Source organism: Ranitomeya imitator, chromosome 8 (genome assembly GCF_032444005.1).
Source record: "Ranitomeya imitator isolate aRanImi1 chromosome 8, aRanImi1.pri, whole genome shotgun sequence".
Lineage (NCBI taxonomy): Eukaryota > Metazoa > Chordata > Amphibia > Anura > Dendrobatidae > Ranitomeya > Ranitomeya imitator.
The window spans coordinates 95,619,203-95,646,463 of record NC_091289.1 but is presented as its reverse complement, the minus strand read 5'-3'; the positions used below and the strand labels follow the sequence as shown (position 1 = coordinate 95,646,463).

Here is a 27,261-nt window from a genome sequence, read left to right as displayed (position 1 = left end):
TAAATATCCATATGGCCCTTGGCAGAAGATTCCCCACCCGTCATATGTTGTGGAAAACTACTATTTGGGCACATGGGGCAGAGCTCGGACGGGAAGAAGCGCCATTTAACTTTTGGAGTGCAAAATTGTCTGGAATAGATTGTGGATGCCATGTTGCATTTGAAGAGCCCCCGACAGGACAAAACACTAGAAACCCCACAACTGACCGTTTTGAAAACTGCACCTCTTAAATAATTTCTCTTGGGGTGTAGTGAGCATTTTAAATCCACAGGTATTACAAAGAACTGTGCAAAATTGGTGTGCAAAAATAAAATAGTTAGATTTTTAAGTAATTCGATTTCTAGGAACCCTCCACGACAGCACTATAGGAGATACTCCCCATGCCCTTATAGTAACAGGAAACACAAAGAGGTCAAATACTCCTCTCACTTTCTCTCTCCAGGGTTTTTATTAAGGACCACACTGGTATGCATACTTCAATAATTATTTACACCAACAAATGATAAAGAAAATAGTAAGGTGGGATTACCGGAAAGTCTAGTTTTATTTTCTCTAGTCACCCTTCACGACAGCACCATAAGAGAAATGGCAAAGAATACTATTTAAAGAAAGACAATGGCCTGGAGAACGTTCCTTCCAAAAGCTAAATCCGTATTAGACATCAGATCTAGCATGTAATGTTTGGGAAGGTATGGACCTGAGGACCAGGTAGCAGCCCTGCAGATCTGCTCGATGGAGGCGCTTGCCCTTTCAGCCCATGAGACAGACAAGGCTCTGGTGGAGTATACCGTGAACTTTTCTAAAAAGGTAATTTATGTTTTTTGTATGCTTCACTTATTGCCTTCATTCAATTTGCAGTCACGCTCTTTGAAGTCTATTTGCCTTTTTTGTGTCCATAGTATTGTACGAAGATATTTTGATCCTTCTTCTACGATTGTGATCTTTGAAGATAATGCAGGACAGTTCTATATATATCCAGAGTATGGAATTCCATTTTTCTGTTATTGCATGGGTTTTGGCAAAAGGAAGGTAACACGATTTCTTGGGAGATATGGAACGCTTAAGTTACCTTAGGTACAAAAGGATGGGTCCAATTGAAACATTATTCTATTGTCAGTTCTTTGGTAGGGTTCTCTGGTTGAGGGGTCTTGCAGCTCACCCACTCTTCTCGCTGTCACGATTGCCACCAGGAAGGCTGCTTTCCAGGACAGTTTATCCAGCATCAATAGGCTCAAACAATGGAATTATGAAACTTTTGAGGACCATGTTTAGGTCCCAGTTTGGATACCAGGGGTTGTAACAGAGGCTGGGGTTATAAACCGTGGGCTGTGCTATATACGCTACGTGGGCTGTGCTATATACGCTACGTGGCTGTGAGAATCTTTCATCCGGGGCCCTTAAAAACCTGGAGCTGGCCCTAGCTTCACTGATTCGTCGCGCCCGGCCGCGAACAATCAGCAACAGACGCAGTTCAGCCACGAATTGGCGCGGGTTTTGAACCACACCACTAATTGCTCGTGCCCGGCCGGCTGAAACCTGTGTATTCATTGCATTATTCTGAAATCTTCATAAATAAAACTACATACACATTCTAGAATACCCGATGCCTTAGAATCAGGCCACCATCTTGTAGGGAATAATCTGCCAGGGATTCTGTCTGAATCAAGTATTTCAGAGATTTACAAGGAAGCACTCGGCATAGAATGCAGGATAAATGTGAGTTGAGCATTACTGTGATCTTTGGGAGGCAGAATGAACAAATCAACAGCAGGTAAACAATTGGTTTTATTTTTTACGCTGATCTTCGTATGGTATAAGTGATTAGACGACTTTATTCTTCGGGTCAGTGCGATTACAGCGATAGATTTATATCTGTTTTTTTCTGTTTGGTTGTTGTCACACACTAAAAAAGTTTTTAATTGCAAAAACTTGCATCACCATATATTTTGAGAGCTATAATTCCATATTTCTGCCGACGTGAGAGCTTTTTTTTTTTGCGGGACTAGTTGACATTTTTATTGGTACCATATTCGGGCACATAACATTTCATCGCTTTCTATTCTGATTTTTGGGAGTCAAAATTACAAAACTCAGCAAATCATGACTTTTTTTATGCTGTTCCGCGTGTGGTAAAATTGATAAGGTAGCTTTATTCTCAGTGTCAAAATTACAGCGATACCACATTCATAATTTTTTAGGTTATGGTGCTTTTACATAAACCATTTTTATAGAAAAAAATAATTATTTTTGCATCACTTTATTATTCTAAGATCTATAACTATTTTTCCTCTGATAGAGGTATATGGTGGCTTGTATTTAGCGAGACAAGATGTCGTTTTAAGAGATACCATTTATTTATTTACATGTCTTTGATTGAGTTTCATTAAATTTTTTGTTCAGCGGAACGATCAAAAACAATTTCTTGCCCCCCCCCCTTTTTCCATTACATTGTTCATTGAAAGGGTTAACTAGTGTGACAGCTTTACAGGTCAGTTCGTTCCAGATACGGCAATACTAAACATGTACTTTTTTTATTTATTTATTTTCCATAAAACTACAAATTTACGGGTAGAACATTTATTTTGTGTTTATTTTTTTTGTACAATTTTAGAGAGCGAGCCAGCACGGGAGCAGAGACACTCCTGCACTTTAAAGTTCAATATGAGCACAAAAACGCCTGAATCTTCAGGGGGCTAATCTGGATTTTTTTTTTAATTCAGTAACCAGCCCAAGCCCTCTAAGGTAGCCATTACCACATCTAGTCGATTACTGCACTGGTGGACTGATTTACCTACCACCAAGAAATAATCTAGATATGTAATGATCAAGACATCTTTTTTGCGGATATTAACCATTATCTGAGAAAACAATTTTGTGCAGACCCAAGGGCAACTGCAAGATCAAATGGGAGGGCCCTAAATTGAAAGTGCCTAACCACCCCGTGAATGATTAATGCAACTCTAAGGTATCTCTGATGTTCCATGTGTATGGGCACGATAATACACATCCTTCAAATCCAGGACCGCCATGAGACAACCAGGAAAAAGCAACATTATTGCTATTTTGACCTTAATGACCTGGCCATTTTTTGCAATTCTGACCAGTGTCCCTTTATGAGGTAATAACTCAGGACTGCTTCAACGGATCGTTGCAATTCTGAGACTGTTTTTTCATGATATTTTGGGCTTCATGTTAGTGGTAAATTTAGCTCGATAATTTTTGTGTTTATTTGTGAAAAAAACAGAAATTTGGTGAAAATTTTGAAAATTTCGCAATTTTCAAATTTTGAATTTTTATTCTGTTAAACCAGACAGTTATGTGACACAAAACTGTTAATAAATAACATTTCCCACATGTCTACTCAACATCAGCACAATTTTGGAAACAAAATTATTTTTTGCTAGGAAGCTATAAGGGTTAAAATTTGACCAGTGATTTCTCATTTTTACAGCAAAATTTACAAAACCATTTTTTGTTAGGGAACACCTCACATTTGAAGTCAGTTTGAGGGGTCTGTATGGCTGAAAATACCCAAAAGTGACACCATTCTAACAACTGCACACCTCAAGGTTCCCAAAACCACATTCAAGAAGTTTATTAACCCTTCAGGTGCTTCACAGCAGCGGAAGCAACACGGAAGGAAAAAAACAACATTTACCGTAACTTTTTAGTCACAAAAATGATCTTTTAGCAACAATTTTTTTATTTTATCAAGGGTAAAAGGAGAAACTGGACCACGAAAGTTGTGGTCCAATTTGTCCTGAGTACGCCGATACCCTATATGTGAGGGGCAACCACTGTTTGGGCGCACGACAGGGCTCGGAAGGGAAGGAGCGCCATTTGACTTTTTGAATGAAAAATTAGCTCCAATCGTTAGCTGACACCATGTCGCGTTTGGAGAGCCCTTATGTGCCTAAACATTTGAGGTCCCCCACATGTGACCCCATTTTGGAAACTAGACCTCCCATGGAACTAATCTAGATGTGCGGTGACCACTTTAAACCCCCAAGTGCTTCACAGAAGTTTATAACGCAGAGCCGTGAAAATAAAAAATCATTTTTCTTTCCTCAAAAATTATTTTTTAGCCCGCAATTTTTTATTTTCACAAGAGTAACAAGAGAAATTGGACCCCAATAGTTGTTTCCCAGTTTGCACTGAGTATGCTGGTACCCCATATGTGGGGGTAAACCACTGTTTGGGCACACGTCGGGGCTCGGAAGGGAAGTAGTGACGCTTGGAAATGCACTTTGATGGAATGGTCTGCGGGCGTCATGTTGCATTTGCAGAGCCCCTGATGTGCCTAAACAGTAGAAACCCCCCACAAGTGACCCCATTTTGGAAACTAGACCCCCCCAAGGAACTTATCTAGATATGTGGTGAGCACTTTGAACCCCCAAGTGCTTCACAGAAGTTTACAACGCAGAGCCGTGAAAATTAAAAAAAAAACATTTTTCTTTCCTCAAAAATGATGTTTTAGCAAGCAGTTTTTTATTTTCACAAGGGTAGCAGGAGAAATTGGACACCAATATTTGTTGCCCAGTTTGTCCCGGGGATGCTAGTACCCCATATGTGGGGGTAAGCCACTATTTTGGCGCACATCGGGGCTCGGAAGGGAGGGAGCACCATTTGACTTTTTGAACACAAGATTGGCTGGAATCAATGGTGGCGCCATGTTGCGTTTGGAGACACCTGATGTGCCTAAACAGTGGAAACCCCTCAATTCTAACTCCAACACTAACCCTAACACACCCTTAACCCTAATCTCAACTTTAGCCATAACCCTAATCACAACCCTAACCCCAACACACCCCTAACCACAGCCCTAGCCCCAACACACCCCTAACCCTAACCCTAATCCAAACCCTAACCCCAATACACCCCTAACCATAACCCTAACCACAAGCTTAATCTTAACCCTATTTCCAACCCTAGCCCTAAGGCTATGTGCCCACGTTGCGGATTCGTGTGAGATTTTTCCACACCATTTTTGAAAAATCCGCGGGTAAAAGGCACTGCGTTTTACCTGCGGATTTACCGTGGATTTCCAGTGTTTTTTGTGCAGATTTCACCTGCGGATTCCTATTGAGGAACAGGTGTAAAACGCTGCGGAATCCGCACAAAGAATTGACATGCGCGGAAAATACAACACAGCGTTCCCGCGCAGTATTTTCCACACCATGGGCACAGCGGATTTGGTTTTCCATAAGTTTACATGGAACCGTAAAGCTGATGGAAAACTGCTACGAATCCGCAGCGGCCAAGCCGCTGCGGATCCGCAGCCAAATCCGCATCGTGTGCACATAGCCTAATTCTAAGGGTATGTGCACACGATGCAGAAAACGCTGCGGATCCACAGCGTTTCCGCCGCTGCGGGTCCGCAGCAGTTTCCCATGAGTTTACAAAAAACGCTGCGCACATGCTGCGGAAAAAACTGCGCAGAAATGCAGCGGTTTACATTCCACACATTTCACTTCTTTCTGCGGATTCCGCAGCGGTTTTACAACTGGTCCAATAGAAAACCGCAGTGAAATCACCAGAAAAACTGCGGTAAATCCACGATAAATCCGCAGCGGTTTTGCACTGCGGATTTATAAAAACCTCTGCGGAAAAATCCGCACAGGACCAGAATACGTGTGCACATTCCTAACCCTAATTCTAACTGTAGTGGGAAAAAAATTTTTCTTTATTTTATTATTGTCCCTACCTATGGGGGTGATAAAGGGGTGGGGTCATTTACTTTTTTTTATTATTTTGAACACTGTGATAGGTTTTATCACAGTGATCAAAATGTACATGGAACGAATCTGCCGGCATATTCGGCGGGCGCACTGCGCATGCGCCCACCATTTTGGAAGATGGCGGCACCCAGGGAGAAGACTGACGGACACCGGGAGGCCCGGTAAGTATAGGGGGGGGGGGAGGATGGCGTCGGAGCACGGGGATGGGGGGGGGGGGCATCGGAGCACGGGGGGAGCGGGCAGGACAACGGGGGAGCGGAGCACAGGACGGAGGGGAGCGGAACATAGATCGGAGGGCTGGGGGAGGGGGGGGGGGGAAATCAGTGGCGGTGGGGGGGTACACCAGTGTTTCCAGCCATGGCCGATGATATTGCAGCATCGGCCATAGCTGGATTGTAATATTTCACCAGTTTTTTAGGTGAAACATTACAAATCGCTCTGATTGGCAGTTTCACTTTCAACAGCCAAATCAGGGAAATCGTAGCCAAACTGGGCTAAACTACCACTCCCCCTGTCCCTGCAGATCGGGTGAAATTGGAGTTAACCCTTTCACCCGATCTGCAGTGACGCGATCTTTCCATGACGCCACATAGGCGTCATGGGTCGGATTGGCACCGACTTTCATGACGCCTACGTGGTGTCAAAGGCCAGGAAGGGGTTAAGCTTAATGTTTTATAAAAATAGTTTTTTTTTGCAACAGCTATTTCAGTTTCATATATCTAATAACTGTTGGACACAGTAATGTTTCTGCTTTGAAATGAGGTTTATTGTACTAACAGAAAATGTGCAATCTGCATTCAAACAAAATTTGACAGGTGCATAAGTATGGGAACCCCACCAGAAAAGTGACATTAATATTTAGTAGATCCTCCTTTTGCAAAAATAACTGCCTCTAGTCGCTTCCTGTAGCTTTTAATGAGTTCCTGGATCCTGGATCAAGGTATTTTTGACCATTACTCTTTACAAAACAATTCCAGTTCAGTTAAGTTTGATGGTCGCCGAGCATGGACAGCCCCCTTCAAATGATCCTACAGATGTTCAATGATATTCAGGTCTGGGGACTGGGATCGCCATTCCAGAACAGTGTAATTGTTCCTCTGCATGAATGCCTGAGTATATTTGGAGCGGTGTTTTGGATCATTGTCTTGCTGAAAGATCCATCCCCTGCGTAACTTCAACTTTGTCACTGATTCATGAACATTATTGTCAAGAATCTGCTGATACTGAGAGGAATCCATGCGTTCCTCAACTTTAACAAGATTCCCGGTGATGGCATTGGCCACACAGCCCCAAGGCATGATGGAACCTCCACCAAATTTTACTGTGGGTAGCAAGTGTTTTTCTTGGAATGCTGTGTTTTTGGGCCGCCATGCACAACGCCTTTTTGTATGACCAAACAACTCAATCTTGGTTTCATCAGTCCACAGGACCTTCTTCCAAAAAGAAATTGGCTTCTTCAAATGTGCTTTTGCATACCTCCGCCGACTCTGTTTGTGGCATGCTTGCAGAAACAGCTTCTTTTGCATCACTCTCCCATACAGCCTCTCCTTGTGCAAAGAGCGTTGTATAGTTGACCGATGCACAGTGACACCATCTGCAGCAAGTTGATGCTGCAGCTCTCTGGAGGTGGTCTGAGGATTGTCCTTGACTGATCTCACCATTCTTCTTCTCTGTCTTTCTGATGTTTTTCTTGGCCTGCCACTTCTGGCCTTAAGAACTGTACCTGTGTTCTTCCATTTCCTTACTATGTTCCTCACAGTAGAAATTGACAGGTTAAATCTATGAGACAGCTTTTTGTATCCTTCCCCTGAACAACTATGTTGAATAATATTTATTTTCAGATCATTAGACAGTTTTGAGGAGCCCATGATGCCACTCTTCAGAGGAGATTCAAACAGGAGAACAACTTGCAAGTGGCCACTTTAAGTAGCTTTTCTCATGAATGTATACACCTGGCTATGAAGTTCAAAGCTCAATGAGGTTAGAAAACCAAAAAAGTGCTTTAGTAAGTCAGTAAAAAGTAGGTAGGAGTATGTAAAACAAGAAAATGATAAGGGTGCCCATACTTATGCACCTGTCAAATTTTGTTTGAATGCAGATTGCCCATTTTCTGTTAGTACAATAAACCTCATTTCAAGGCAGAAACATTACTGTGTCCAACAGTTATTAGATTATATGAAACTGAAATAGCTGTTGCAAAAAAAAAACAATTTTTATAAAACATTAAGCTTAAGATTAAAAGGGGTGCCCAAACTTTTTGATATAACTGTAACTACAGTTCTGAAAGTTGTCTGGCTTGGTTATTTGAAAGAGAGGGGAGAAGAACCCCCTCCCTCTTTCAGACTCCGGGACCTCCAGGAAGACGGCTTTCTGAACCAAGTCTAGGACCTCAGTCTCTAGTGCCGATTGCTCCCTCAAGGAAAAACGAAGAGTGTTCAACACAAATCTTTCCTGCAGAACAGTCAGGAACTTCAATCTCAATCCCGATTTAATCAGGTTGAGGATCCAGACTCTGGCTGAAATGCCATTCCAGGCAGGAAAGAAGAAATAATGCCTTCCCCCTACCTAGGCTGGGAGTCATTAACCTGATTTTCTGTCCTCCTGGGAAGAGGTTCCAAATATGAGGCCTGTACCGTTTCTTCTGCGATCTTGTAATTTGTCCTGACCCTGAAAGGCATCTTCCGGACAAACTTCCTTTTTCGGAAGAATCGTTTGTAATTAGATATAGAGAGACTTGGGAACCCCTTCTTGGCATCTCCCTTCTTCTCTAGGTTCTTGTCCAGGGAGGTGCCAAAGAGATACTCCCCATCACAAAGTATGGAACACAGCCTTGATCTTGCCAGGATGTCCCCCGGCCAGCACTTCAGCCATAAAGCTCTACGGGCTGCATTGGAAAGGGCAAACAATTTTTCCACCAACGTTACAGAGTCCACTGAGGCAGAGGCGTATCTAGGGAGGGCAACCGGAAAGTGTTTCCCGGGTCAGCCGGCAGGGGAGCGCAGTCGGGCCACCTAATGCGGCGGTCCGCAGTGTCTCCCCCGGCAGCTGCATTCTGCTGCCCCCCAGACAGTCAGCTGTTCTCTGTGCCGACTGTCAAGCTGATAGTCGGCACAGAGAAGCTGCAGCGCGCCGGCTCCCAGGGATCAACTGTACTTGCATCTTACAGAAGCGAGTACAACTGAGGATCTGACCGCTGGGTCAGAGCGGCGCCAACAGCGTGATCATGTGATTACTCTGCTGTCATCACTCGCCGGCGCTGCAGAGCCAGAGACGCAGATCGGTGGTAAGTGCTTCAGTGGAGCTGAAGACACCGGAAGTGCAAGTGAAAAGAGATTTAATGTGATTGGGGATGAGGAATTTATTGTGTGGGGGTAGAATTGGAGTGGGGATGGGGGATTTATTGTGTGTGGGGAGAATTGTAGTGGGGATGGGGGATTTAATGTGTTGGGGAAATTTGAGGACACAAAATGAATAGCAAAGGGGGAGATGGGGGCATGTATGAGGAAACAGTACAGGGGAATTTGGGGGCATGTATGAGAAAACAGTACGGGGGAATCGGGGGCATGTACAAGGAAACAGTAAAGGGGAATGGGGGGCATGTACGAGGAAACAGTACAGGAGAATGGGGTGGAATGTACGAGGAAACAGTTAGGGTGGAATGGGGGCATGTATGAGGAAACCGTACAGGAGAATGAGGGGAATGTATGTGGAAACATTACAGGTGAATAGGGGGCACGTATGAGGAAACAGTACAGGGGAATGGGGGCATGCATGAGGAAACAGTACGGGGGAATGGGGGTTATGCATGAGGAAACAGTACGGGAGAATGGGGGGCATGTAGAGGAAACAGTATGGGGAAATGGGGGGCACATATGAGGAAACCGTATGGGGGGGATTGGTGGAGACAGTATGAGGAGCGAACGGGGGAATGTATGCGGACACAGTATGAGTAGTGATGTGAAAAATGTATGTGGACAGAGTACAGGAGTGAGGGTGATGGGATGTGTGCTTGCGCAGCATGGAGGGGACAGTGTAAGGGCACAGTATGCAGACAGTACGAGTAGCGATATGAAAAATATATGTGGAAAGAGTACGGGGAGTGAGGGTGATGGGATGTGTGCATACATAGCATGGGGGGGACAGTGTAAGGGCACAGCCAGGAGGGGACAGTATACCAAAGAGGGAGAGTGTGATGAGAGAACAGTATAAATACTGGGCCCTATAGGGGAGACAGTATGAGAGGACAGTGTGAAGAGGGGTCCAGTATGGAAATGAGAGGTCAGTATGAAGAGCATGTATCATAAGAGGGACAATGTGGGGGTCATATTTTGTGCAGACAATATAGTGAGATTCAATTTTTTATTCATTTGCATTACAATGACACTTGTATATTTAAGGGTATCATGTGGAGATTTTCTGCAAAAGAGTGGAGAAGATGGAAGTCTGCAGAGATGGCTGTGGATGAGAAAACTCATCATGAGGTCCGGACAAGATGAAGAAAAGAAGGAGAACGACTCCAGAGATGACGTCATCTATAAGGTACCTGGATGTAAATGTTATTTGTAATACTAATTCTCATGTTTTTATTTATGTTAGGAGCATTAAATGGAATGTCCATTTACAATGAAACCCTGCAAAGTGCTCTGGATGAAGCTGCTCCTCCTATACATAAAACAACTCGGCACAGACGGCAACAACCGTGGCACAAGCTGCAAACACGTTTCCTGCAGAGGTGCTCCAGGTGCGCAGAACGTCTGTGGAGAAAATCTAATCTACCCGAAGATTTCATCCATTATAAGTTCATGCTAAAGACATACAATTTTGCCCTTCACCTCTCCAAACAAACCTACTTCAACACCCTCATCACCTCCCTGTCCAATAACCCTAAATGTCTCTGACACGTTCCAGTCCCTACTCAACCCAAGAGAGCAGGCCCCAACCACAGATCTCCGTGCTGACGATCTGGCCAATTACTTCAAAGAAAAAATTGACCACATTCGACAGGAAATCATCTCCCAATCTCTTCATACCATGCACTGTCCTCCCTCCCCCACTGCATCTAGTTCACTCTCTGACTTTGAAGCAGTTACAGAAGAAGAAGTAATCAGGCTCCTTGCATCTTCTCGCCCGACCTCTTGCACCAGTGACCCCATTCCGTCACATCTCCTCCAGTCCCTTTCCCCGGCTGTCACCTCTCACCTAACAAAAATATTCAACCTTTCCCTCACTTCCGGTATTTTTCCCTCCTCATTTAAGCATGCCATCATACATCCATTACTTAAAAAACCATCCCTCGATCAAAACTGTGCCGCTAATTATAGACCTGTCTCTAATCTTCCCTTCATCTCTAAACTCCTCGAACGCCTGGTCCACTCCCGTCTTACCCGCTATCTCTCAGATAACTCTCTTCTCGACCCTCTTCAATCTGGCTTCCGCTCTTTACGCTCTACTGAAACTGCCCTCACTAAAGTCTCTAATGACCTACTAACAGCTAAATCTAATAGTCACTACTCCATGCTAATTCTCTTGGATCTCTCTGCAGCATTCGATACTGTGGATCATCAGCTCCTCCTCACTATGCTCCGCTCCATCGGCCTCAAGGACACCATTCTCTCCTGGTTCTCCTCCTATCTCTCTGACCGATCCTTCACTGTATGTTTTGCTGGTTCCTCCTCCTCTCACCTTCCCCTTACTGTTGGGGTTCCTCAAGGATCAGTCCTAGGCCCCCTCCTCTTCTCGTTGTATACTGCCCCTATTGGACAAACAATCAGTAGATTTGGTTTCCAGTACCATCTCTATGCTGATGACACCCAATTATACACTTCTTCTCCTGATCTCACGCCTGCCTTATTAGAAAACACCAGTGATTGTCTTACCGCTGTCTCTAACATCATGTCCTCCCTCTATCTGAAACTAAACCTGTCAAAAACTGAACTCCTCGTGTTCTCTCCCTCTATTAACCTACCTTTGCCTGACATTTCCATCTCCGTGTGTGGTTCCACCATTACTCCAAAGCAACATGCCCGCTGCCTTGGGGTCATCCTTGATTCTGACCTTTCATTCACCCCCCACATCCGATCACTGGCTCGCTCGCTCTTACCTGCATCTCAAAAACATTTCTAGAATTCGCCCTTTTCTTACTTTCGACTCTGCAAAAACTCTTACTGTTTCACTTATTTATTCTCGTCTGGACTATTGTAACTCTCTACTAATCGGCCTCCCTCTTACCAAACTTTCCCCGCTCCAATCTGCCCTGAATGCTGCTGCCAGGATCATATTCCTCACCAACCGTTACACCGATGCCTCTACCTTGTGCCAGTCATTACACTGGCTACCCATCCACTCCAGAATCCAGTACAAAACTACTACCCTCATCCACAAAGCATTCCATGGCTCAGCACCACCCTACATCTCCTCTCTGGTCTCAGTCTACCACCCTACCCGTGCCCTCCGCTCCGCTAATGACCTCAGGTTAGCATCCTCAATAATCAGAACCTCCCACTCCCGTCTCCAAGACTTTACACGTGCTGCGCCGATTCTTTGGAATGCACTACCTAGGTTAATACAATTAATCCCTAATCCCCACAGTTTTAAGCGTGCCCTAAAAACTCATTTGTTCAGACTGGCCTACTGCCTCAATGCATTAACCTAACGATCCCTGTGTGGCCTATTTATAAAAAAAAAAAAAAAAACAGGTTCCTCGCATTATGTTCTCATTCACTTTATGCAGTTAATAGCCCTCTGTGTCTGTACTGCTACATACTTAGGCAGTTAACTGGTTCATGCAGCTTTACATGAACACCCGAGCCTTACACTATGGCTGGTCTGAATAACTATAGCAATTGTTACCATCCACCTCTCGTGTCTCCCCTTTTCTCCATAGTTTGTAAGCTTGCGAGCAGGGCCCTCATTCCTCCTGGTATCTGTTTTGAACTGTATTTCTGTTATGCTGTAATGTCTATTGTCTGTACAGTCCCCTCTATAATTTGTAAAGCGCTGCGGAATATGTTGGCGCTATATAAATAAAAATTATTATTATATTATTATTATGTCCAGGTTTGTAATGAGTCTGCAGTCATTCTTTGTGACTGCAGACTTCTGAATTCTCACAGTGCGCACTGCACGCTGTCAGGATTCTCTCGTGCTGATGATTTATATACATGCGGTCACGTGCCAATTAGACATGTGTGGCGTCACTCAATGAAAATGAACTGAGTGAGGCCGGGCACGTCTAGTCGGAATGTGGTCAGAAGTATACAAATGGCATGCTTGTGCTGACACGACTGTCCACCGGCAAGGGAGAATCCTAAAAGTGTGCAGTGCATTAGTTGTGAGAATTCATAAGCCTACAATGTCAGCTCTGCAGGTCCCAGTAGTCATAACATGGACACTTCACTCATATGCAATTTTCATACTTATGGTCCTGTGATGAGCTTCTCTTCCTGCTTCTCTCAGTTTTTCACTGATCATTGAGAGCATTAGGGAGAGGAGCTCGTGGGTACATGATTAAGTGTGCAAATCGCCTATGTTCTTGGGGGGTGGGGGCACCAAACTGAATTCTTGCCCCGGATGCCAAAAAACCTAGATACACTTCTGAGCTGAGGTATTCAATAGGAAGGCCGCTGCCCCATGCCTAAGCGGAATGGTGGCCAAGATGTCATCCCTTGCCACCCCTGGTCTTTTAACTCGGATTTCAGTCTGTCCAGCCAGATCATCAGAAAGGTGTCTGCTTTTCTATCCAGGGGGATCTCTCAATGCCCCATATCAAAGGGCAGAGATGCTCTTTTGGATGTCTTGGTTATTGCAACTTCCAGCCTAGGGGCTTTGTCCCATAAAGACAAAAAAGCTCGTCAAAGGGGTATTTTCTCTCGAAAGAAGGGGGTAATGAACCCTTAATTTCCGGCTTCTTCAAAACCTTTTGCACCAAGGTCCCATTGTAAGGACCTTTGTTTCCTCTGGTCTAGGCCTTGAAACATTATATCCTGCACTAACTTCTCAGGTCTATTGTCCATAACGTCCATGGTGGATCTGACCGATTTCACTAGCCTATCCACTTTCTCAAGAGGAAAACAATAGTGCCCTGACTCACTATCTGATGAGGAAGTCGATGAAGAGGCACTTGAGTCATCCCTGTAGTACAATTTATAAGAAATATCAGAAGTTGAAGAGGCCTCTCTAACCTTTCTATCCTTCTTTCCTTCATGTACCTCTTTCTGGGAGAGGTATCTAAAGGACTGTAATCTCTGGTCTTATGACGGCCCTTAAGCCGTTGGTGAAGCTAGTGGTCGCTTCAGTTACGGTCTACTCTATACAGGATTGACAGAGACTGACAGGAGTGGGGCAACAAGGTCTTGCACAGAGAACATTCTTTCTGCTTTGTTTTAGTCACACTTCTTTCCCTGGAAATAAAGGACAAGAAAGATGGGGAACCACATTATAAAGTGAAACTTTCACAAACATCACTTACCACCTTGTCGTAATCAAATGGTACAGATTTAAGGACGGACACGTCTCAGCCGGGAGATGATCCCTGAAGGCTGCTTATTTATCCACCTTGCTGCAGCTTCACTGACTGGATCTGCTCTCTTTAGCTGACTCCCGTCTCTCCGTGGTACAGCTGCACCCTCTACTGACACAGATGACAACGCTCCACTTGCTCCTGGGGCTTCCCATGCTGCTGCTGTTGTAGCTGCTGCTCCAAATCTCAGCTAGGAAGCGTCATCGTCATCATAAGCACCACCATTCGTCATCCGCCCACCTCCAGGCTCCAAGAGCACGGCACTTCCAGCTTCAGACACGCTGCACAGCGCTACGAGGAGGTATGCAGGACAGGGCAGTCACCTGAGGACGTCTGCCATCCCTGAGCCACGCCAGAGTCGTCCATCCCCAGTAAGGGAATGCCACTCACCTTGCACTCGCTCACGTGTGAAGCCCCCTTGGACCCGTGTCACTTTCAGGCATCCTGCACCGGCCGAGGCAGAGAAAGGATCCGTGCCTGAGCCAGCAGACCAAGTCTGGGAAGGAAACTTTCATCCTCTATACCTTCACAGGTAAGCCTGCATGGGTTTCCCCCATCAAGGACAGGAAACCAACTGATGCGAAAAAGAGGTGCCGCCCTTTTTGCCTGTTGGTTTCTTGTCCTTGGTGGGTGGATCCTGTCTCGTGGTGCTGTCATGGGTGATCGATAAAGAAAATACCATATATACTTGAGTATAAGCTGACCTGAGTATAAGCTGAGGCACCTACTTTTGCCACGGAAAAATTGGTAAGCTTATGGACTAGAGTATAAGCTGGGTATGCATTGTTCCCTCATCCCTGTCCTGCTATGCGTGACTACCCGGTGCCATAATTGTATGCGTGCCCCCCCTCCCTACCATACCCCCCTCCCCACGCCTGCATCTCAGTCCCTGCATCTCCACTGCTCCGGTGGTTCTCCTCTTCTCTGTTCAGCGGTCATGTGGTACCGCTCATTAAGGTAATGAATATGTGCTACACTCCCATGGGAGTGGAGACGCGTCCATATTCATTACCTTAATGAGATGTGCCATGTGACCGCTGCTCAGCACAGGAGAGGAGTGCCGCCGAGACAATGGAGATGCAGCGACGGAGGGCGAGTATGATCTCTTCTGTTAGCCGGTGGCTGCAGCTGTCACTGTGCCACAGCCGCTGGCTCCTGTCACCAGCTGCTCCGCCCTCCCTCCCCCGCTGGCTTTTTGGATTGTAACTCGTGTATAAGTCAAGGGGGCATTTTCAGCACAAAATATGGTGCTGAAAATCTCGGCTTCTACACGAGTATATACAGTAAGTCCTGGTTTTGGCTAAATTTTCTCTCCAGGCTCACAGTGAACCACTTGTGGGAAAACAGATTCCGTGACCGGTGGTAACCTGACGTCATCGCTCATCACAAGTAGTGTTCTCAACAGCTCAATGCCTGCTGATTTTCAGCTTGAACGGTCGCATCATTGCCACCATTCAGTTTGAAGACCAGATCCAGATGTAGCAGCAATGGATTATGGGGGGGGGGGGACAATATGGATGACCTTCAAGTCAGACATGTGAGGTATATGGTTCATTATTTTTCTTTTTTACAGGGTTCATAGGCATCAATGGATTTTAGGTGTAAACAAGGGTATAACTTGATTTTTTATTTTTAAATAAATGTGTAAAACAGGGTGTTGAGTTTTATCTGATATAAAGGATTTTATTCTTGCAGTGTATTCATTTCAAAACTTACTATGAGGTAAGCAAATAGCCTCTGAGCTTGATGTCAACCGACAATACAAAGCTGACATCAACCCCAACCCCACCGCCACAGGGAATGTGGGAAGAAAATAGGCTAAGAGCTAGATTTGGCGCATCATATGTATGCGCCATTTCAGGGGGGGCTGACAGCTGATATTGGTAACCTGGGGGGGAGCAATATCCCTGGCCCCTTCCCAGGCTATTAATATCAGCCCAAAGCTGTCTGTGTAGCCTTTTCTGGCATGAATAAGACAAATGTGTATATGTTAGTAAAGACATATACTGATATATACACATTTGTGTCTTACATCTCATGTTTTTTGCTTCATGCTTTGCAGACCACATTACTCAGCATCATCTATTATTGCTTTGCTTATATATGTACTAGACGTTTGTCAGTTTTATTTAGGGTGTTCCTCTAGTCTGTCGTGTGTATGAAAGACACACTGGTTGTTATCATTAGGGTACTCCTTTCTGCTTCCTTGTTTTGTTTTAACCAATAAATATATTCTTTTGTACCACTTACATTCATTGTTGTCTTTTATATTGACATACATTGGACCTTTTTTGTTCGGTTTGTCCTCTTTGCTGCAACCCATATAATGCTGCACAAATGTTAATAATGGCCCCATAAGATGCTCCATAGAAACATTTGCCCCATACAATGCTGCATAAAGGTTGATGGCCCCATAAGATGCTCCATAGATTATGCCCCATAGATTATGGCCCCATAAAATGCCCCCTAGATTATGGCCCCATAAAATGCCCCATAGATTACGGCCCCATAAAATGCCCCATAGATTACGGCCCCATAAAATGCCCCATAGATTACGGCCCCATAAAATGCCCCATAGATTACGGCCCCATAAAATGCCCCATAGATTACGGCCCCATAAAATGCCCCATAGATTACGGCCCCATAAAATGCCCCATAGATTACGGCCCCATAAAATGCCCCATAGATTACGGCCCCATAAAATGCCCCATAGATTACGGCCCCATAAAATGCCCCATAGATTACGGCCCCATAAAATGCCCCATAGATTACGGCCCCATAAAATGCCACATAGATTACGGCCCCATAAAATGCCCCATAGATTACGGCCCCATAAAATGCCCCATAGATTACGGCCCCATAAAATGCCCCATAGATTACGGCCCCATAAAATGCCCCATAGATTACGGCCCCATAAAATGCCCCATAGATTACGGCCCCATAAAATGCCCCATAGATTACGGCCCCATAAAATGCCCCATAGATTACGGCCCCATAAAATGCCCCATAGATTACGGCCCCATAAAATGCCCCATAGATCACGGCCCCATAAAATGCCCCATAGATTACGGCCCCATAAAATGCCCCATAGATTACGGCCCCATAAAATGCTCCATGGATTACGGCCCCATAAAATGCTCCATAGATTATGGCCCATATGAAGCGATTAAAATAAAAAAAAAAAATCACATACTCACCTCTCGTCGCTTGCGTAGGTCCCCGGCACTTGCAATATTCGCCTTCCCCATTCCACCACTGCGCGCCGCTCTGTCTTCTGGCTCTGACTGTTCAGGCAGGGGGCACACACTAATTACATCATCGCGCCCTCTGACCTGAACAGTCACAGGCGGAGGATGAGGAAGACGGACCGGCACGCAGCGGTGGAATGGGGTCAGGTGAATATCTGAATGCTCACCTCCCCCGATATACTCACCTGCTCCCGGCGCGGTCCCTTGCAGCGTCTCACTGTCAGATTGTCTCCGGGAGCATCTTCCTATGTTCAGAGGTCACGTACCGCTCGTTAAAATAATGAATATGTGCCCATATTCATTACTTTAATGAGCAGTACCACGTGACCGCTGAACACAGGAACAAGCTGCCGGAGATCATGGGACATGCAGGGACCGCGCCAGGAGCAGGTGAGTATGTGACAGCCGCCATTCCCCCTCCCCTGCTGACAATGACTCGAGTATACGCCGAGACGGGCACTTTCAGCCCCAAAAAATGGACTGAAAATCTTGGCTTATTCTCAAGTATATACGGTAAATAAAAAAGGGGTGACGTGACTGGTAAAAAAAAAAAATAAAATACACACCGAACAGATTAAGGATAAGCTAAAACAAACATGTGAATAAGGCCTTAAAGACCACATACACATCTGACTAATGAGGGTGGAACCCTGACGATGGGGTCTATTATGTATGAAGGCACTGGCCGATTGACGGTCGGGAGAGATATTGATCACGAAGCCCAATAGATTACGGCCCCATAAAATGCCCCATAGATTACGGCCCCATAAAATGCCCCATAGATTACTGCTGTTCACATTAATCTCTCCTGGGGATAAGACACAGGCTTTCTCATAAAGAACTCAAATGCTCAGCTAAACAAGCGCTCCTGTGTATAGGAGAGTCAGGTGAGATGGCTTTCTGCAAACAGCTGAAGCATCATACATATTGACAGCAATATAATGTGTGTGTGGGGGAGGGGGGCTTAAGATTCAAATTCAGAAAACAATAACTAGAAAAACTGAGCCATCCTACAGCCATCTTGTAGGAGTCATGGGGCATGTAACCTATGAATAATCACAACAACTTACCGGGGACACCCCTTTCCACAGACCCAAGAAGTTTTCATTGCGAATAACTGTGAGGAAAAGCTTTAACATCCCTACTCGGCTCCTGTAGAGAGAAAAGACATTTGTGAAAAATGCATCCAATTAGAGATCCATATCCATGCTGAAGTTTAACCTATTGGATGCCAGTCACCTGAATTGTGACATCTAAAAGGAATTGTCTGGTCTTAAACCATTTTGGTATAAATTTCAGTTTGTGTTTGATGACAAATAAATCACTTCAAAGTTACGTTTGATTTCATAACTGCGTTCTGAAATGATGACAGAATAAAACTTTATTATTCTGAACAGCCAGCATGTTCATTTTAATGAAATATGACGATTTTGAGCCTGGGGTCATATAGACCCAATGGTACCACAGCAGGGTTAAACATGTGATAACATGTAGGAAACCTACTTAAAAATGATGTTCCACATTTTTAAGCAGGCCACATGTTTCAAGCAATATGGGAAATAAAAAGGATCTCTCTGCTGCTGAAAAGCGTTAAATAGTGCAATGCCTTGGACAAGGTATGAAAACATTAGATATTTCTCGAAAAATTAAGAGTGATCATCATACTGTAAAGGTATTTGTGACTGAAAGAGCACAGAGTTCATGCAGATAAAGGCATAATGAGGAAGGTATCTGCCAGACAAATTCATTGGATTAAGAGAGCAGGTGCCAAAATACCATTACAAAGCAGCAAATAGTTATTTGAAGCTGCTGTTGCCTCTGGAGTCCCTAGATCCTCAAGGTGTAGGATCCTTCAAAAGCTTGCTGTGGTGCATAAACCTACTATTCGGCCACCCCTAAACAGTGTTCACAAGCAGAAACGGTTGCAGTGGGCCCAGACATACATGAAGACTAAGGCAGGCGTCACACTCAGTGTATAAAAATATGGTCCGTAATTTACGGCCGTAATACGCAGAAAAGTCCCCAAAATAGTGGTCCGTATCTCCTCCGTAGGCAGGGTGTATCACCATATTTTGCGCATGGCATCCTCCGTATGTAATCCGTATGGCATCCGTACTGCGAGATTTTCTCGCAGGCTTGCAAAACTGACATACGGACATACAATGGATTCATGTTCTCAAAAAATCGTAAAAACATATATATATATATATATATATATATATATATACACACACACACTAATATATATATATATATATACATACACGCTAATATATATATAATCATACACACACACTAATATTATATATATATATATACATACACGCTAATATATATATAATCATACATATATATATATCATTGAGACACATATACGTATATGTATTAATATTTAATACAGCGCTAGATAGCTTTAAAGCCGGTAATTCAATTGCCGGCTTTTGCTATCTCCTTCCTAAACCCGACAAAAGATAATGGGGGCACCACGGTCAGTGGGACTCAAACCCAGGCCTAAAGAAATGCCAGGTGTATACTAAGAGAAGAAAGGTAGGCCTTATAAATGGGAGTCACCACCAGGTCAATACCAAATCACAGCTTTATTAAACACATATACAAAAGGCAAAACACACTTAAAGGGAACCTGTCACCCCGTTTTTTCAGATTGAGATAAAAATACTGTTAAATAGGGCCTGCACTGTGCGTTAAAAGGGAGCAAAGCAGCAATGCGAACACCCCAAATAGGGCATGCTAATAGATGGTAATACGATGAGAAAAACGGGCATGGGAAGCGTGGGAACTTTTCTGAATATTTTCCCAGCCTCGAGGTCATATGAGGACAACCAGCAGAGGGCGCATCACCGCGAATGAAGGTAACTACAGGTCATTGACCTACTTTCCATTCATTCGCTGGGGTTTTACAGGCACGAGCACAGCTGCATTATAGCAGAGCTCCTGCCTGTAAAAAAAATTAACCCCTTCAGATGGATTTACATCGTGGGACGTGACAGATCATCGGAAGGTATGTATATTGTTGTTTTTTTATTTTTCCTTTGTTACAGAGCGAGGGTCCTCAGATGGATTAAGAGAGCAATAAAATATTAAAACAACCTGTGAATTACCGGCTTTAAAGCTATCTAGCGCCGTATTAAATATTAATATATATACATATATGTGTCTCACTGATAATATATATATATATATATATATATATATATATATATATCCCTATTCTATGTGTACACATTTATTCTACCTATTCTATTGTAAGCTGTCAGTGTGATTTTACTGTACACCGCACTGAATTAACGTTTTTTCTATAGAACACCTCTGCGTATTTCTCGCAAGTCACACTGCTGGTCCGTGTGTAATCCGTATTTTTCTGGCCCCCATAGACTTTCATTGGCTTATTTTTTGCGCAATACGGTGACAAACGCAGCATGCTGCGATTTTCTACGGCCGTAGAAGACCGTATAATACGGATCAGTAAAATACGGCTGATAGGAGCTGGGCCATAGAGAATCATTGTACCGTATGTAATCCGTATTTTCAGCACCTCTCTTACGTCCGTAAAACACGGTAGTGTGATGCCGGCCTAATTTTCACACAGTCTTGTGTACTGATGAGTGTCGAGCAACCCTGGATGGTCCAGATGGATGGAGTAGTGGATGGTTGGTGGATGGCCACCATGTCCCAACAAGGCTGCGACATCAGCAAGGGGGTGGAGGAGTTATGTTTTGCACCGGAATCATGGAGAAACAGCTGGCAGAGCCCTTTAAGGTTACCGAAGGTGTGAAAATGACCTCTGCAAAGTATATAGAGTTTCTGACTGACAACTTTCTTCCATGGTATAAAAAGCAGAAAGTTGCCTTCAGGAGCAAAATCATCTTCATGCATGACAATGCACCATCTCATGCTGCAAAGAATACCTCTGAGTCATTGGCTGCTATGGGAATAAAAGGAGATAAACTCATGGTGTGGCCACCATCATCACCTGACCTCAACCGTACAGAGAACCTTTGGAGGATCACCAAGCAAAATATCTATGAGGGTTGGAGGCAGTTCACATCAAAACAGCAGCTCTCGGAGGTTATTCTGACTTCATGCAAAGAAATACAAGCAGAAACTCTCAAAAAACCCACAAGTTCAATGGATGCAAGAATTGTAAGGCTGTGTGCACACGTTGCGGTTTTTCGCTATAAAAACGCATACAATATGCATCCCATCATTTAGAATGCATTCCGCAATTTTTGTGCACATGATGTGTTTTTTTCCGGGGAAAAAAAGCATTGTGGTAAAAAACGCAGCATGTTCATTAATTTTGCAGATTTTTTGCGTTTTTCCTGCTATTTAATGCATTGAGAAGCTCCGGAAAAAAAACGCGCAAAAAAAAAACGCATGCGGATTTCTTGCAGAAAATGTCCGGTTTTGCTCAGGAAATTTCTGCAAGAAATTCTGAACGTGTGCACATAGCCTAAGGGTGATATCAGAGAAGGGTTCCTATGTTAACGTGACTTGGCAGGTTAGGATGTCTTGGAGTTAAATAGCATTTTAGTTCAGTGAATGTGAGCTTCTAATGCTGCAAATTCCACAAATGATCATTTTCAGTTCTTTAAAACGTATCAAATGTTTAGAAATCCTAATGTGCCTAATAATTTGGAACAGTGCATTTTGAGTTTTTATTCATTTTTGGAGATTATACTGTTATCATTGGGAGGTTTCTTCAATAAAATTCGATGTATACGCTAAGGCTATGTGCACACGTAGGAAGGGGGCTGCGGGTTCTCCCGCGAGTTTTCCAGCTGCGTTTATCCCTGCAGATTTATCGCGGTTTGTGTTGCGGGTTCCGCTGCGGGTTTAATCCTGCACTTGTTTTACTATTGATGCTGCAGGCGGCGGTCCGGTTCCAAAGATGCTATGCGAGAAGGACCTTTGTGACGTCACGGTCATGTGACCGCGACATCACCGCAGGCCCTGCTCGCATAGCAACCTGAGACCGGACGGCCGCGAACAGCGCTGGGAGGTGAGTATATCATTATTTTTTATTTTAATTCTTTTTTTTTTTTTACCACAAATATGGTTCCCGGGGCCTGGAGGAGAGTCTCCTCTCCTCCACCCCGGGTACCACCCGCACATTATCCGCTTACTTCCCGCATGGTGGGCACAACCCCACGCGGGAAGTAAGCGGATCAATGCATTCCTATGGGTGCTGCGATTCTGCACAAAGAAGTGACATGCTGCGGATTGAAAACCGCTGCGTTCCCGCGCGGTTTTTCCCGCAGCATGTGCACAGCGGTTTTCAGTTCCCATAGGGTTTACATGTTACTGTAAACGCAATGGAAACTGCAGCGGACCCGCAGCGGCAAAATCGCCGCGGTTCCGCAGTAAAAGCCGCAAAGTGTGAACATTGCCTAAAGGGTGATGACTTATTAGACTGACTTATTTACACCGACCATTTCGGAAAATTCGAGAAAAATATAATTTGCATAATAATTTGGAACATGGTGTACATGTTCATCACACGTAGGGACATGGTTAAAAACAATGCCAACATTTGTGAAATGGATACCAAAAGCAGAAAAAGGTGGCGGCATTTGTTGGTATACTAAAACACTGATGACAGGTCCCCGTTCTGCCCTCAGATGGAATAGTACATCCGAGGGCAGAACCCCCACTTTGATGTGGGCTCCAATGGTGAGCCCACATCAAAGCCGGGACATGTCAGTTGTTTTGAACAGCTGACATGTGCCCGCAATAGGCGAGAGTGGAATTGCAAACTAGTTAAATGCCGCTGTCAAACTCACAGCGGCATTTAACAAGCGCTTCCGGCCATCTAGTAAGAACCCGTCAGGTGATTGTGGGTCATCGGCTCGTCGGAATGACAACCAGAGGTCTCATTGAGACCTCTATGGTTGTTAATGCTGGATTGCTGTGTGCGCCACCCTGTGGTCAGTGCTCATAGCAATGCAGTAATTCTTCTACATATAGGCGATCTGAGCATCGCTTCTATGTAGCAGAGCCGATCAAGTTGTGGCAGCTTCTAGCCTCCCATTGAAGCATGGCAAAAGTAAAAAATAAAAAGGTTTTTAAAAATAAGAACATTTTTTTTTTTTTAATATAAAAGCTCAAATCATCCCCGTTTCGCCCCATTCAAAATAAAATTAAAAAAAAAAAAATCAGACCTACAAGTTTGGTATCGACGCAGTCAGAATCGCCAATAATAATAAAAAAAAAAGATTATCCTGATCAATGAACAGTGTAGTGATCTGCACCAAAATGGTTTAATTAAAAACCAAAGCTCGGCACGCAAAAAGTAAGCCCTCACAAACCCCAGATCACGAAAAAAGGAGATGCTACGGATATCAGAAAATTGCGCAAATGTTTTTTTTTTTAAGCAAAGTTTGGAATTTTTTTTCACCACTTAGATAAAAAAGAACCTATACAGGTTTGATGTCTATGAACTCGTAATGACCTGGAGAATCATAATGGCAGGTCAATTTTAGCATTTAGTGAACCTAGCAAAAAAGCCAAACAAAAAACAAGTGTGAGCTTGCACTTTTTATTGCAATTTAACCGCACTTGGAATTTTTTTCCGTTTTCCAGTACACGACATGGTAAAACTAATGATGTCATTCAAAAGTGCAACTAGTCCCGCAAAAAATAAGCCCTCACATGGCCAAATTGACGGAAAAATAAAGTTATGGCTCTGGGAAGGAGGAAAGCAAAAAACAAAAATTCCCCGGGTCATGAAGGGGTTAAGCTACACATCTCTAATGTGTACTGAGCGAGGCTGGCTACTGTGGGGCTACTGTGAAATCGTGTACTTGCGGTCATATAACTGCCAGACAATCCTCACAGTGCGCAATATGGCCGGGTTCACATTAGCATTTGATTCTGCAGCGTGGTCCTGCGGACTTTTCCTTAAGCTCCGCCTATTTCCGCATGCGTCCTGATCTATAACATTGGGTACACAGGGACATGCGCTGTATGTGGATTCGTCTGCGTGCATCGTTTTGACATGCACACTCAACGCAACATGTTGCATTTTCTTGCGGTCAGCGGGCACGTCAAAACGACGCACGCGGACAAATCCACATACAGCGCATGTCCCTGTGTACCCAATGTTAAAGATAGGTACGCAGGAAGTAGGCGGAGCTTAAGGAGTTCGCAGGACCACGCTGCGGAATCAATGTTATCAAACACTAATGTGACCTTAGCCTGTGAGGAGTCACCAATCTGCACAGTGTGACTGCAGACTTGTGCACGAAGATCAGACACCCCTTTAAGTTGTTAGACATGGTGCCTTTAAGAGGCTTTACAGATCACTAAAGTTGCAATAATCTGGATAACACAAGTAAAGAAAATTAAAAATGTGTACATTAAAAAAAATTAAATCACTCCTAGTTATTAAGAAAAAAAATTGAAAAAATAAAAGATCAAACGTGAAAACTATAGCAGGGGGGAGGGGGCGACACTCGCATACTGACTGACAGCCAACGTGTGTGACGCACGGCAGCCGTAAAGCAAGCACACGAGCGTCAGTACACGCCGCCAGCTATACGGTGCTATGAGAGGAGACCGTTACCCCGGGGAAGCCGCGAGCTGCTGCGCTTGGAGGCGCGTTTTCACAAGGTCTAGAGGCTGGAAGAGAAGAGTCGAGCAAGTCCCGCTCAGTGAGCCGCACACAAACGCTTTCACCACCGGGTGCATGGACGACAACTGTGAGAGCCGGTTCCCCGACACTAGCGGCTCTGCTGCCATCACCTCGGCTCCACATGGCCTTCATAGGCCGCTCATTACTGGCCGCGGCAGCAGCGCAGTGCGCACACTGAGGATCCCGTCCCTCACACGGCGCTGTTCCTGCTCGGGCTGATGACGTCACACCACGTGATGCAGCACGTTGGGTGACTTTGCCGACCATTAGTTCCTGTGTGGTGCAGGCCGCTGAGGTGATGGCGTCCCTGGGGAGTCCGCGCCACACATTCCGCAGCCTGTTACGCGAGTTGCGACAGATCTGCAGTGTGGATCGTTACAGGAAGACGACCGCATGCGGCTTTATCCGAGAGCAGTTCCGGCGGAATCAGGTGATTATTACTGCACAGGCCGGACGCAGAGATTTCCAGGGTCATGTGTGTACGAGGCTGAAGTTGGTTTCTTTGGTTTGATGCAGGGCATAACTGTCTGTGTATTTTAAGTGTTGTAGCAGTGGCCCAAAAGCATTTAACCTCTTAAAAACATCAGTTACTTATTCAAATCTGTGAAAATGGGCTGTTTGCCCACTTTAATGCCAGTTCTGGTGTCGAGAACCCATTTGGGCCAGGCTGGAGGGACCTGGGTTTGATGCAGGGCATCGCTGTCTGTGAATTTTAAGTGTCATATTAGTGGTCCAAAGGCGTTTAACCCCTTAAAAACATCAGTTACTTATTCAAATCTGAGAAAATGGGCTGTTTGCCCACTTTGATGCCAGTTCTGGTGCCCAGAACCCATTTGTGCCAGGCTGGAGGGAACTGGGTTTGATGCAGGGCATCACTGTCTGTGAATTTTAAGTGTCGTATCAGTGGCCCAAAGGCATTTAACCCCTTAAAAACATCAGTTACTTATTCAAGTGCGAAAATGGGCTGTTTGCCCACTTTGATGCCAGTTCTGGTGCCCAGAACCCATTTGGGCCAGGCTGGAGAGACCTGGGTTTGATGCAGGGCATCACTGTCTTTGAATTTTAAGTGTCGTATCAGTGGCCCAAAGGCATTTAACCCCTCAAAAACATCAGTTACTTATTCAAATCTGTGAAAATGGTCTGTTTGCCCACTTTGATGCCAGTTCTGGTGCCCAGAACCCATTTGGGCCAGGCTGGAGGGACCTGGGTTTGATGCAGGGCATCGCTGTCTGTGTATTTTACGTGTCAGATCAGTGGTCCAAAGGCGTTTAACCCCTTAAAAACATCAGTTACTTATTCAAATCTGAGAAAATGGGCTGTTTGCCCACTTTGATGCCAGTTCTGGTGCCCAGAACCCATTTGTGCCAGGCTGGAGGGAACTGGGTTTGATGCAGGGCATCACTGTCTGTGAATTTTAAGTGTCGTATCAGTGGCCCAAAGGCATTTAACCCCTTAAAAACATCAGTTACTTATTCAAGTGCGAAAATGGTCTGTTTGCCCACTTTGATGCCAGTTCTGGTGCCCAGAACCCATTTGGGCCAGGCTGGAGAGACCTGGGTTTGATGCAGGGCATCACTGTCTTTGAATTTTAAGTGTCGTATCAGTGGCCCAAAGGCATTTAACCCCTCAAAAACATCAGTTACTTATTCAAATCTGTGAAAATGGTCTGTTTGCCCACTTTGATGCCAGTTCTGGTGCCCAGAACCCATTTGGGCCAGGCTGGAGGGACCTGGGTTTGATGCAGGGCATCGCTGTCTGTGTATTTTACGTGTCAGATCAGTGCTCCAAAGGCATTTAACCCCTTAAAAACATCAGTCACTTATTAAAATGGCAAGAATTGACTGTCTGCCCACTTTGATGCCAGTTCTGGTGCCCAGAACCCATTTGGGCCAGGCTCGAAATAACTGGTTTGGATTCGGGGCGCCCTGTTCTGTATGTCTGCAGTGTTAGATCAGTGGCCCAAAGGCATTTAACCCTTTCTTCAGCGCTCTTTGGTGCCCACTTTGATGCCCATTTTTGTGCCACTTTTATTATTTTTGTAGCCGTTTTTAAGCGTATTCACATTAGGGCACCTCACTGTATTGTATGTTATTATTGTGATGCTTA

The 27,261-nt window shown here is 44.6% G+C and overlaps 1 protein-coding gene across 2 annotated transcripts in view; it reads right to left on the bottom strand.

The window, feature by feature from the left end:
* The window catches only part of SLC25A38 (solute carrier family 25 member 38), a 226,136-nt gene extending 200,614 nt beyond the window's left edge, over positions 1 to 25,522 (bottom strand). The window contains exons 1-2 of one of the 2 annotated variants that reach the window (XM_069737185.1): positions 25,087 to 25,522; positions 18,575 to 18,656 (exon numbers count right to left, since the gene is read on the bottom strand). In XM_069737185.1, the coding sequence (XP_069593286.1) occupies positions 18,575 to 18,656; positions 25,087 to 25,262 (258 nt within the window). In that variant the 5' untranslated portion in view covers positions 25,263 to 25,522. The remainder of the gene's footprint in view (positions 1 to 18,574; positions 18,657 to 25,086) is intronic. The other variant, XM_069737184.1, reaches the window with a different exon arrangement.
* Between the last annotated feature and the right edge of the window lie 1,739 nt (positions 25,523 to 27,261).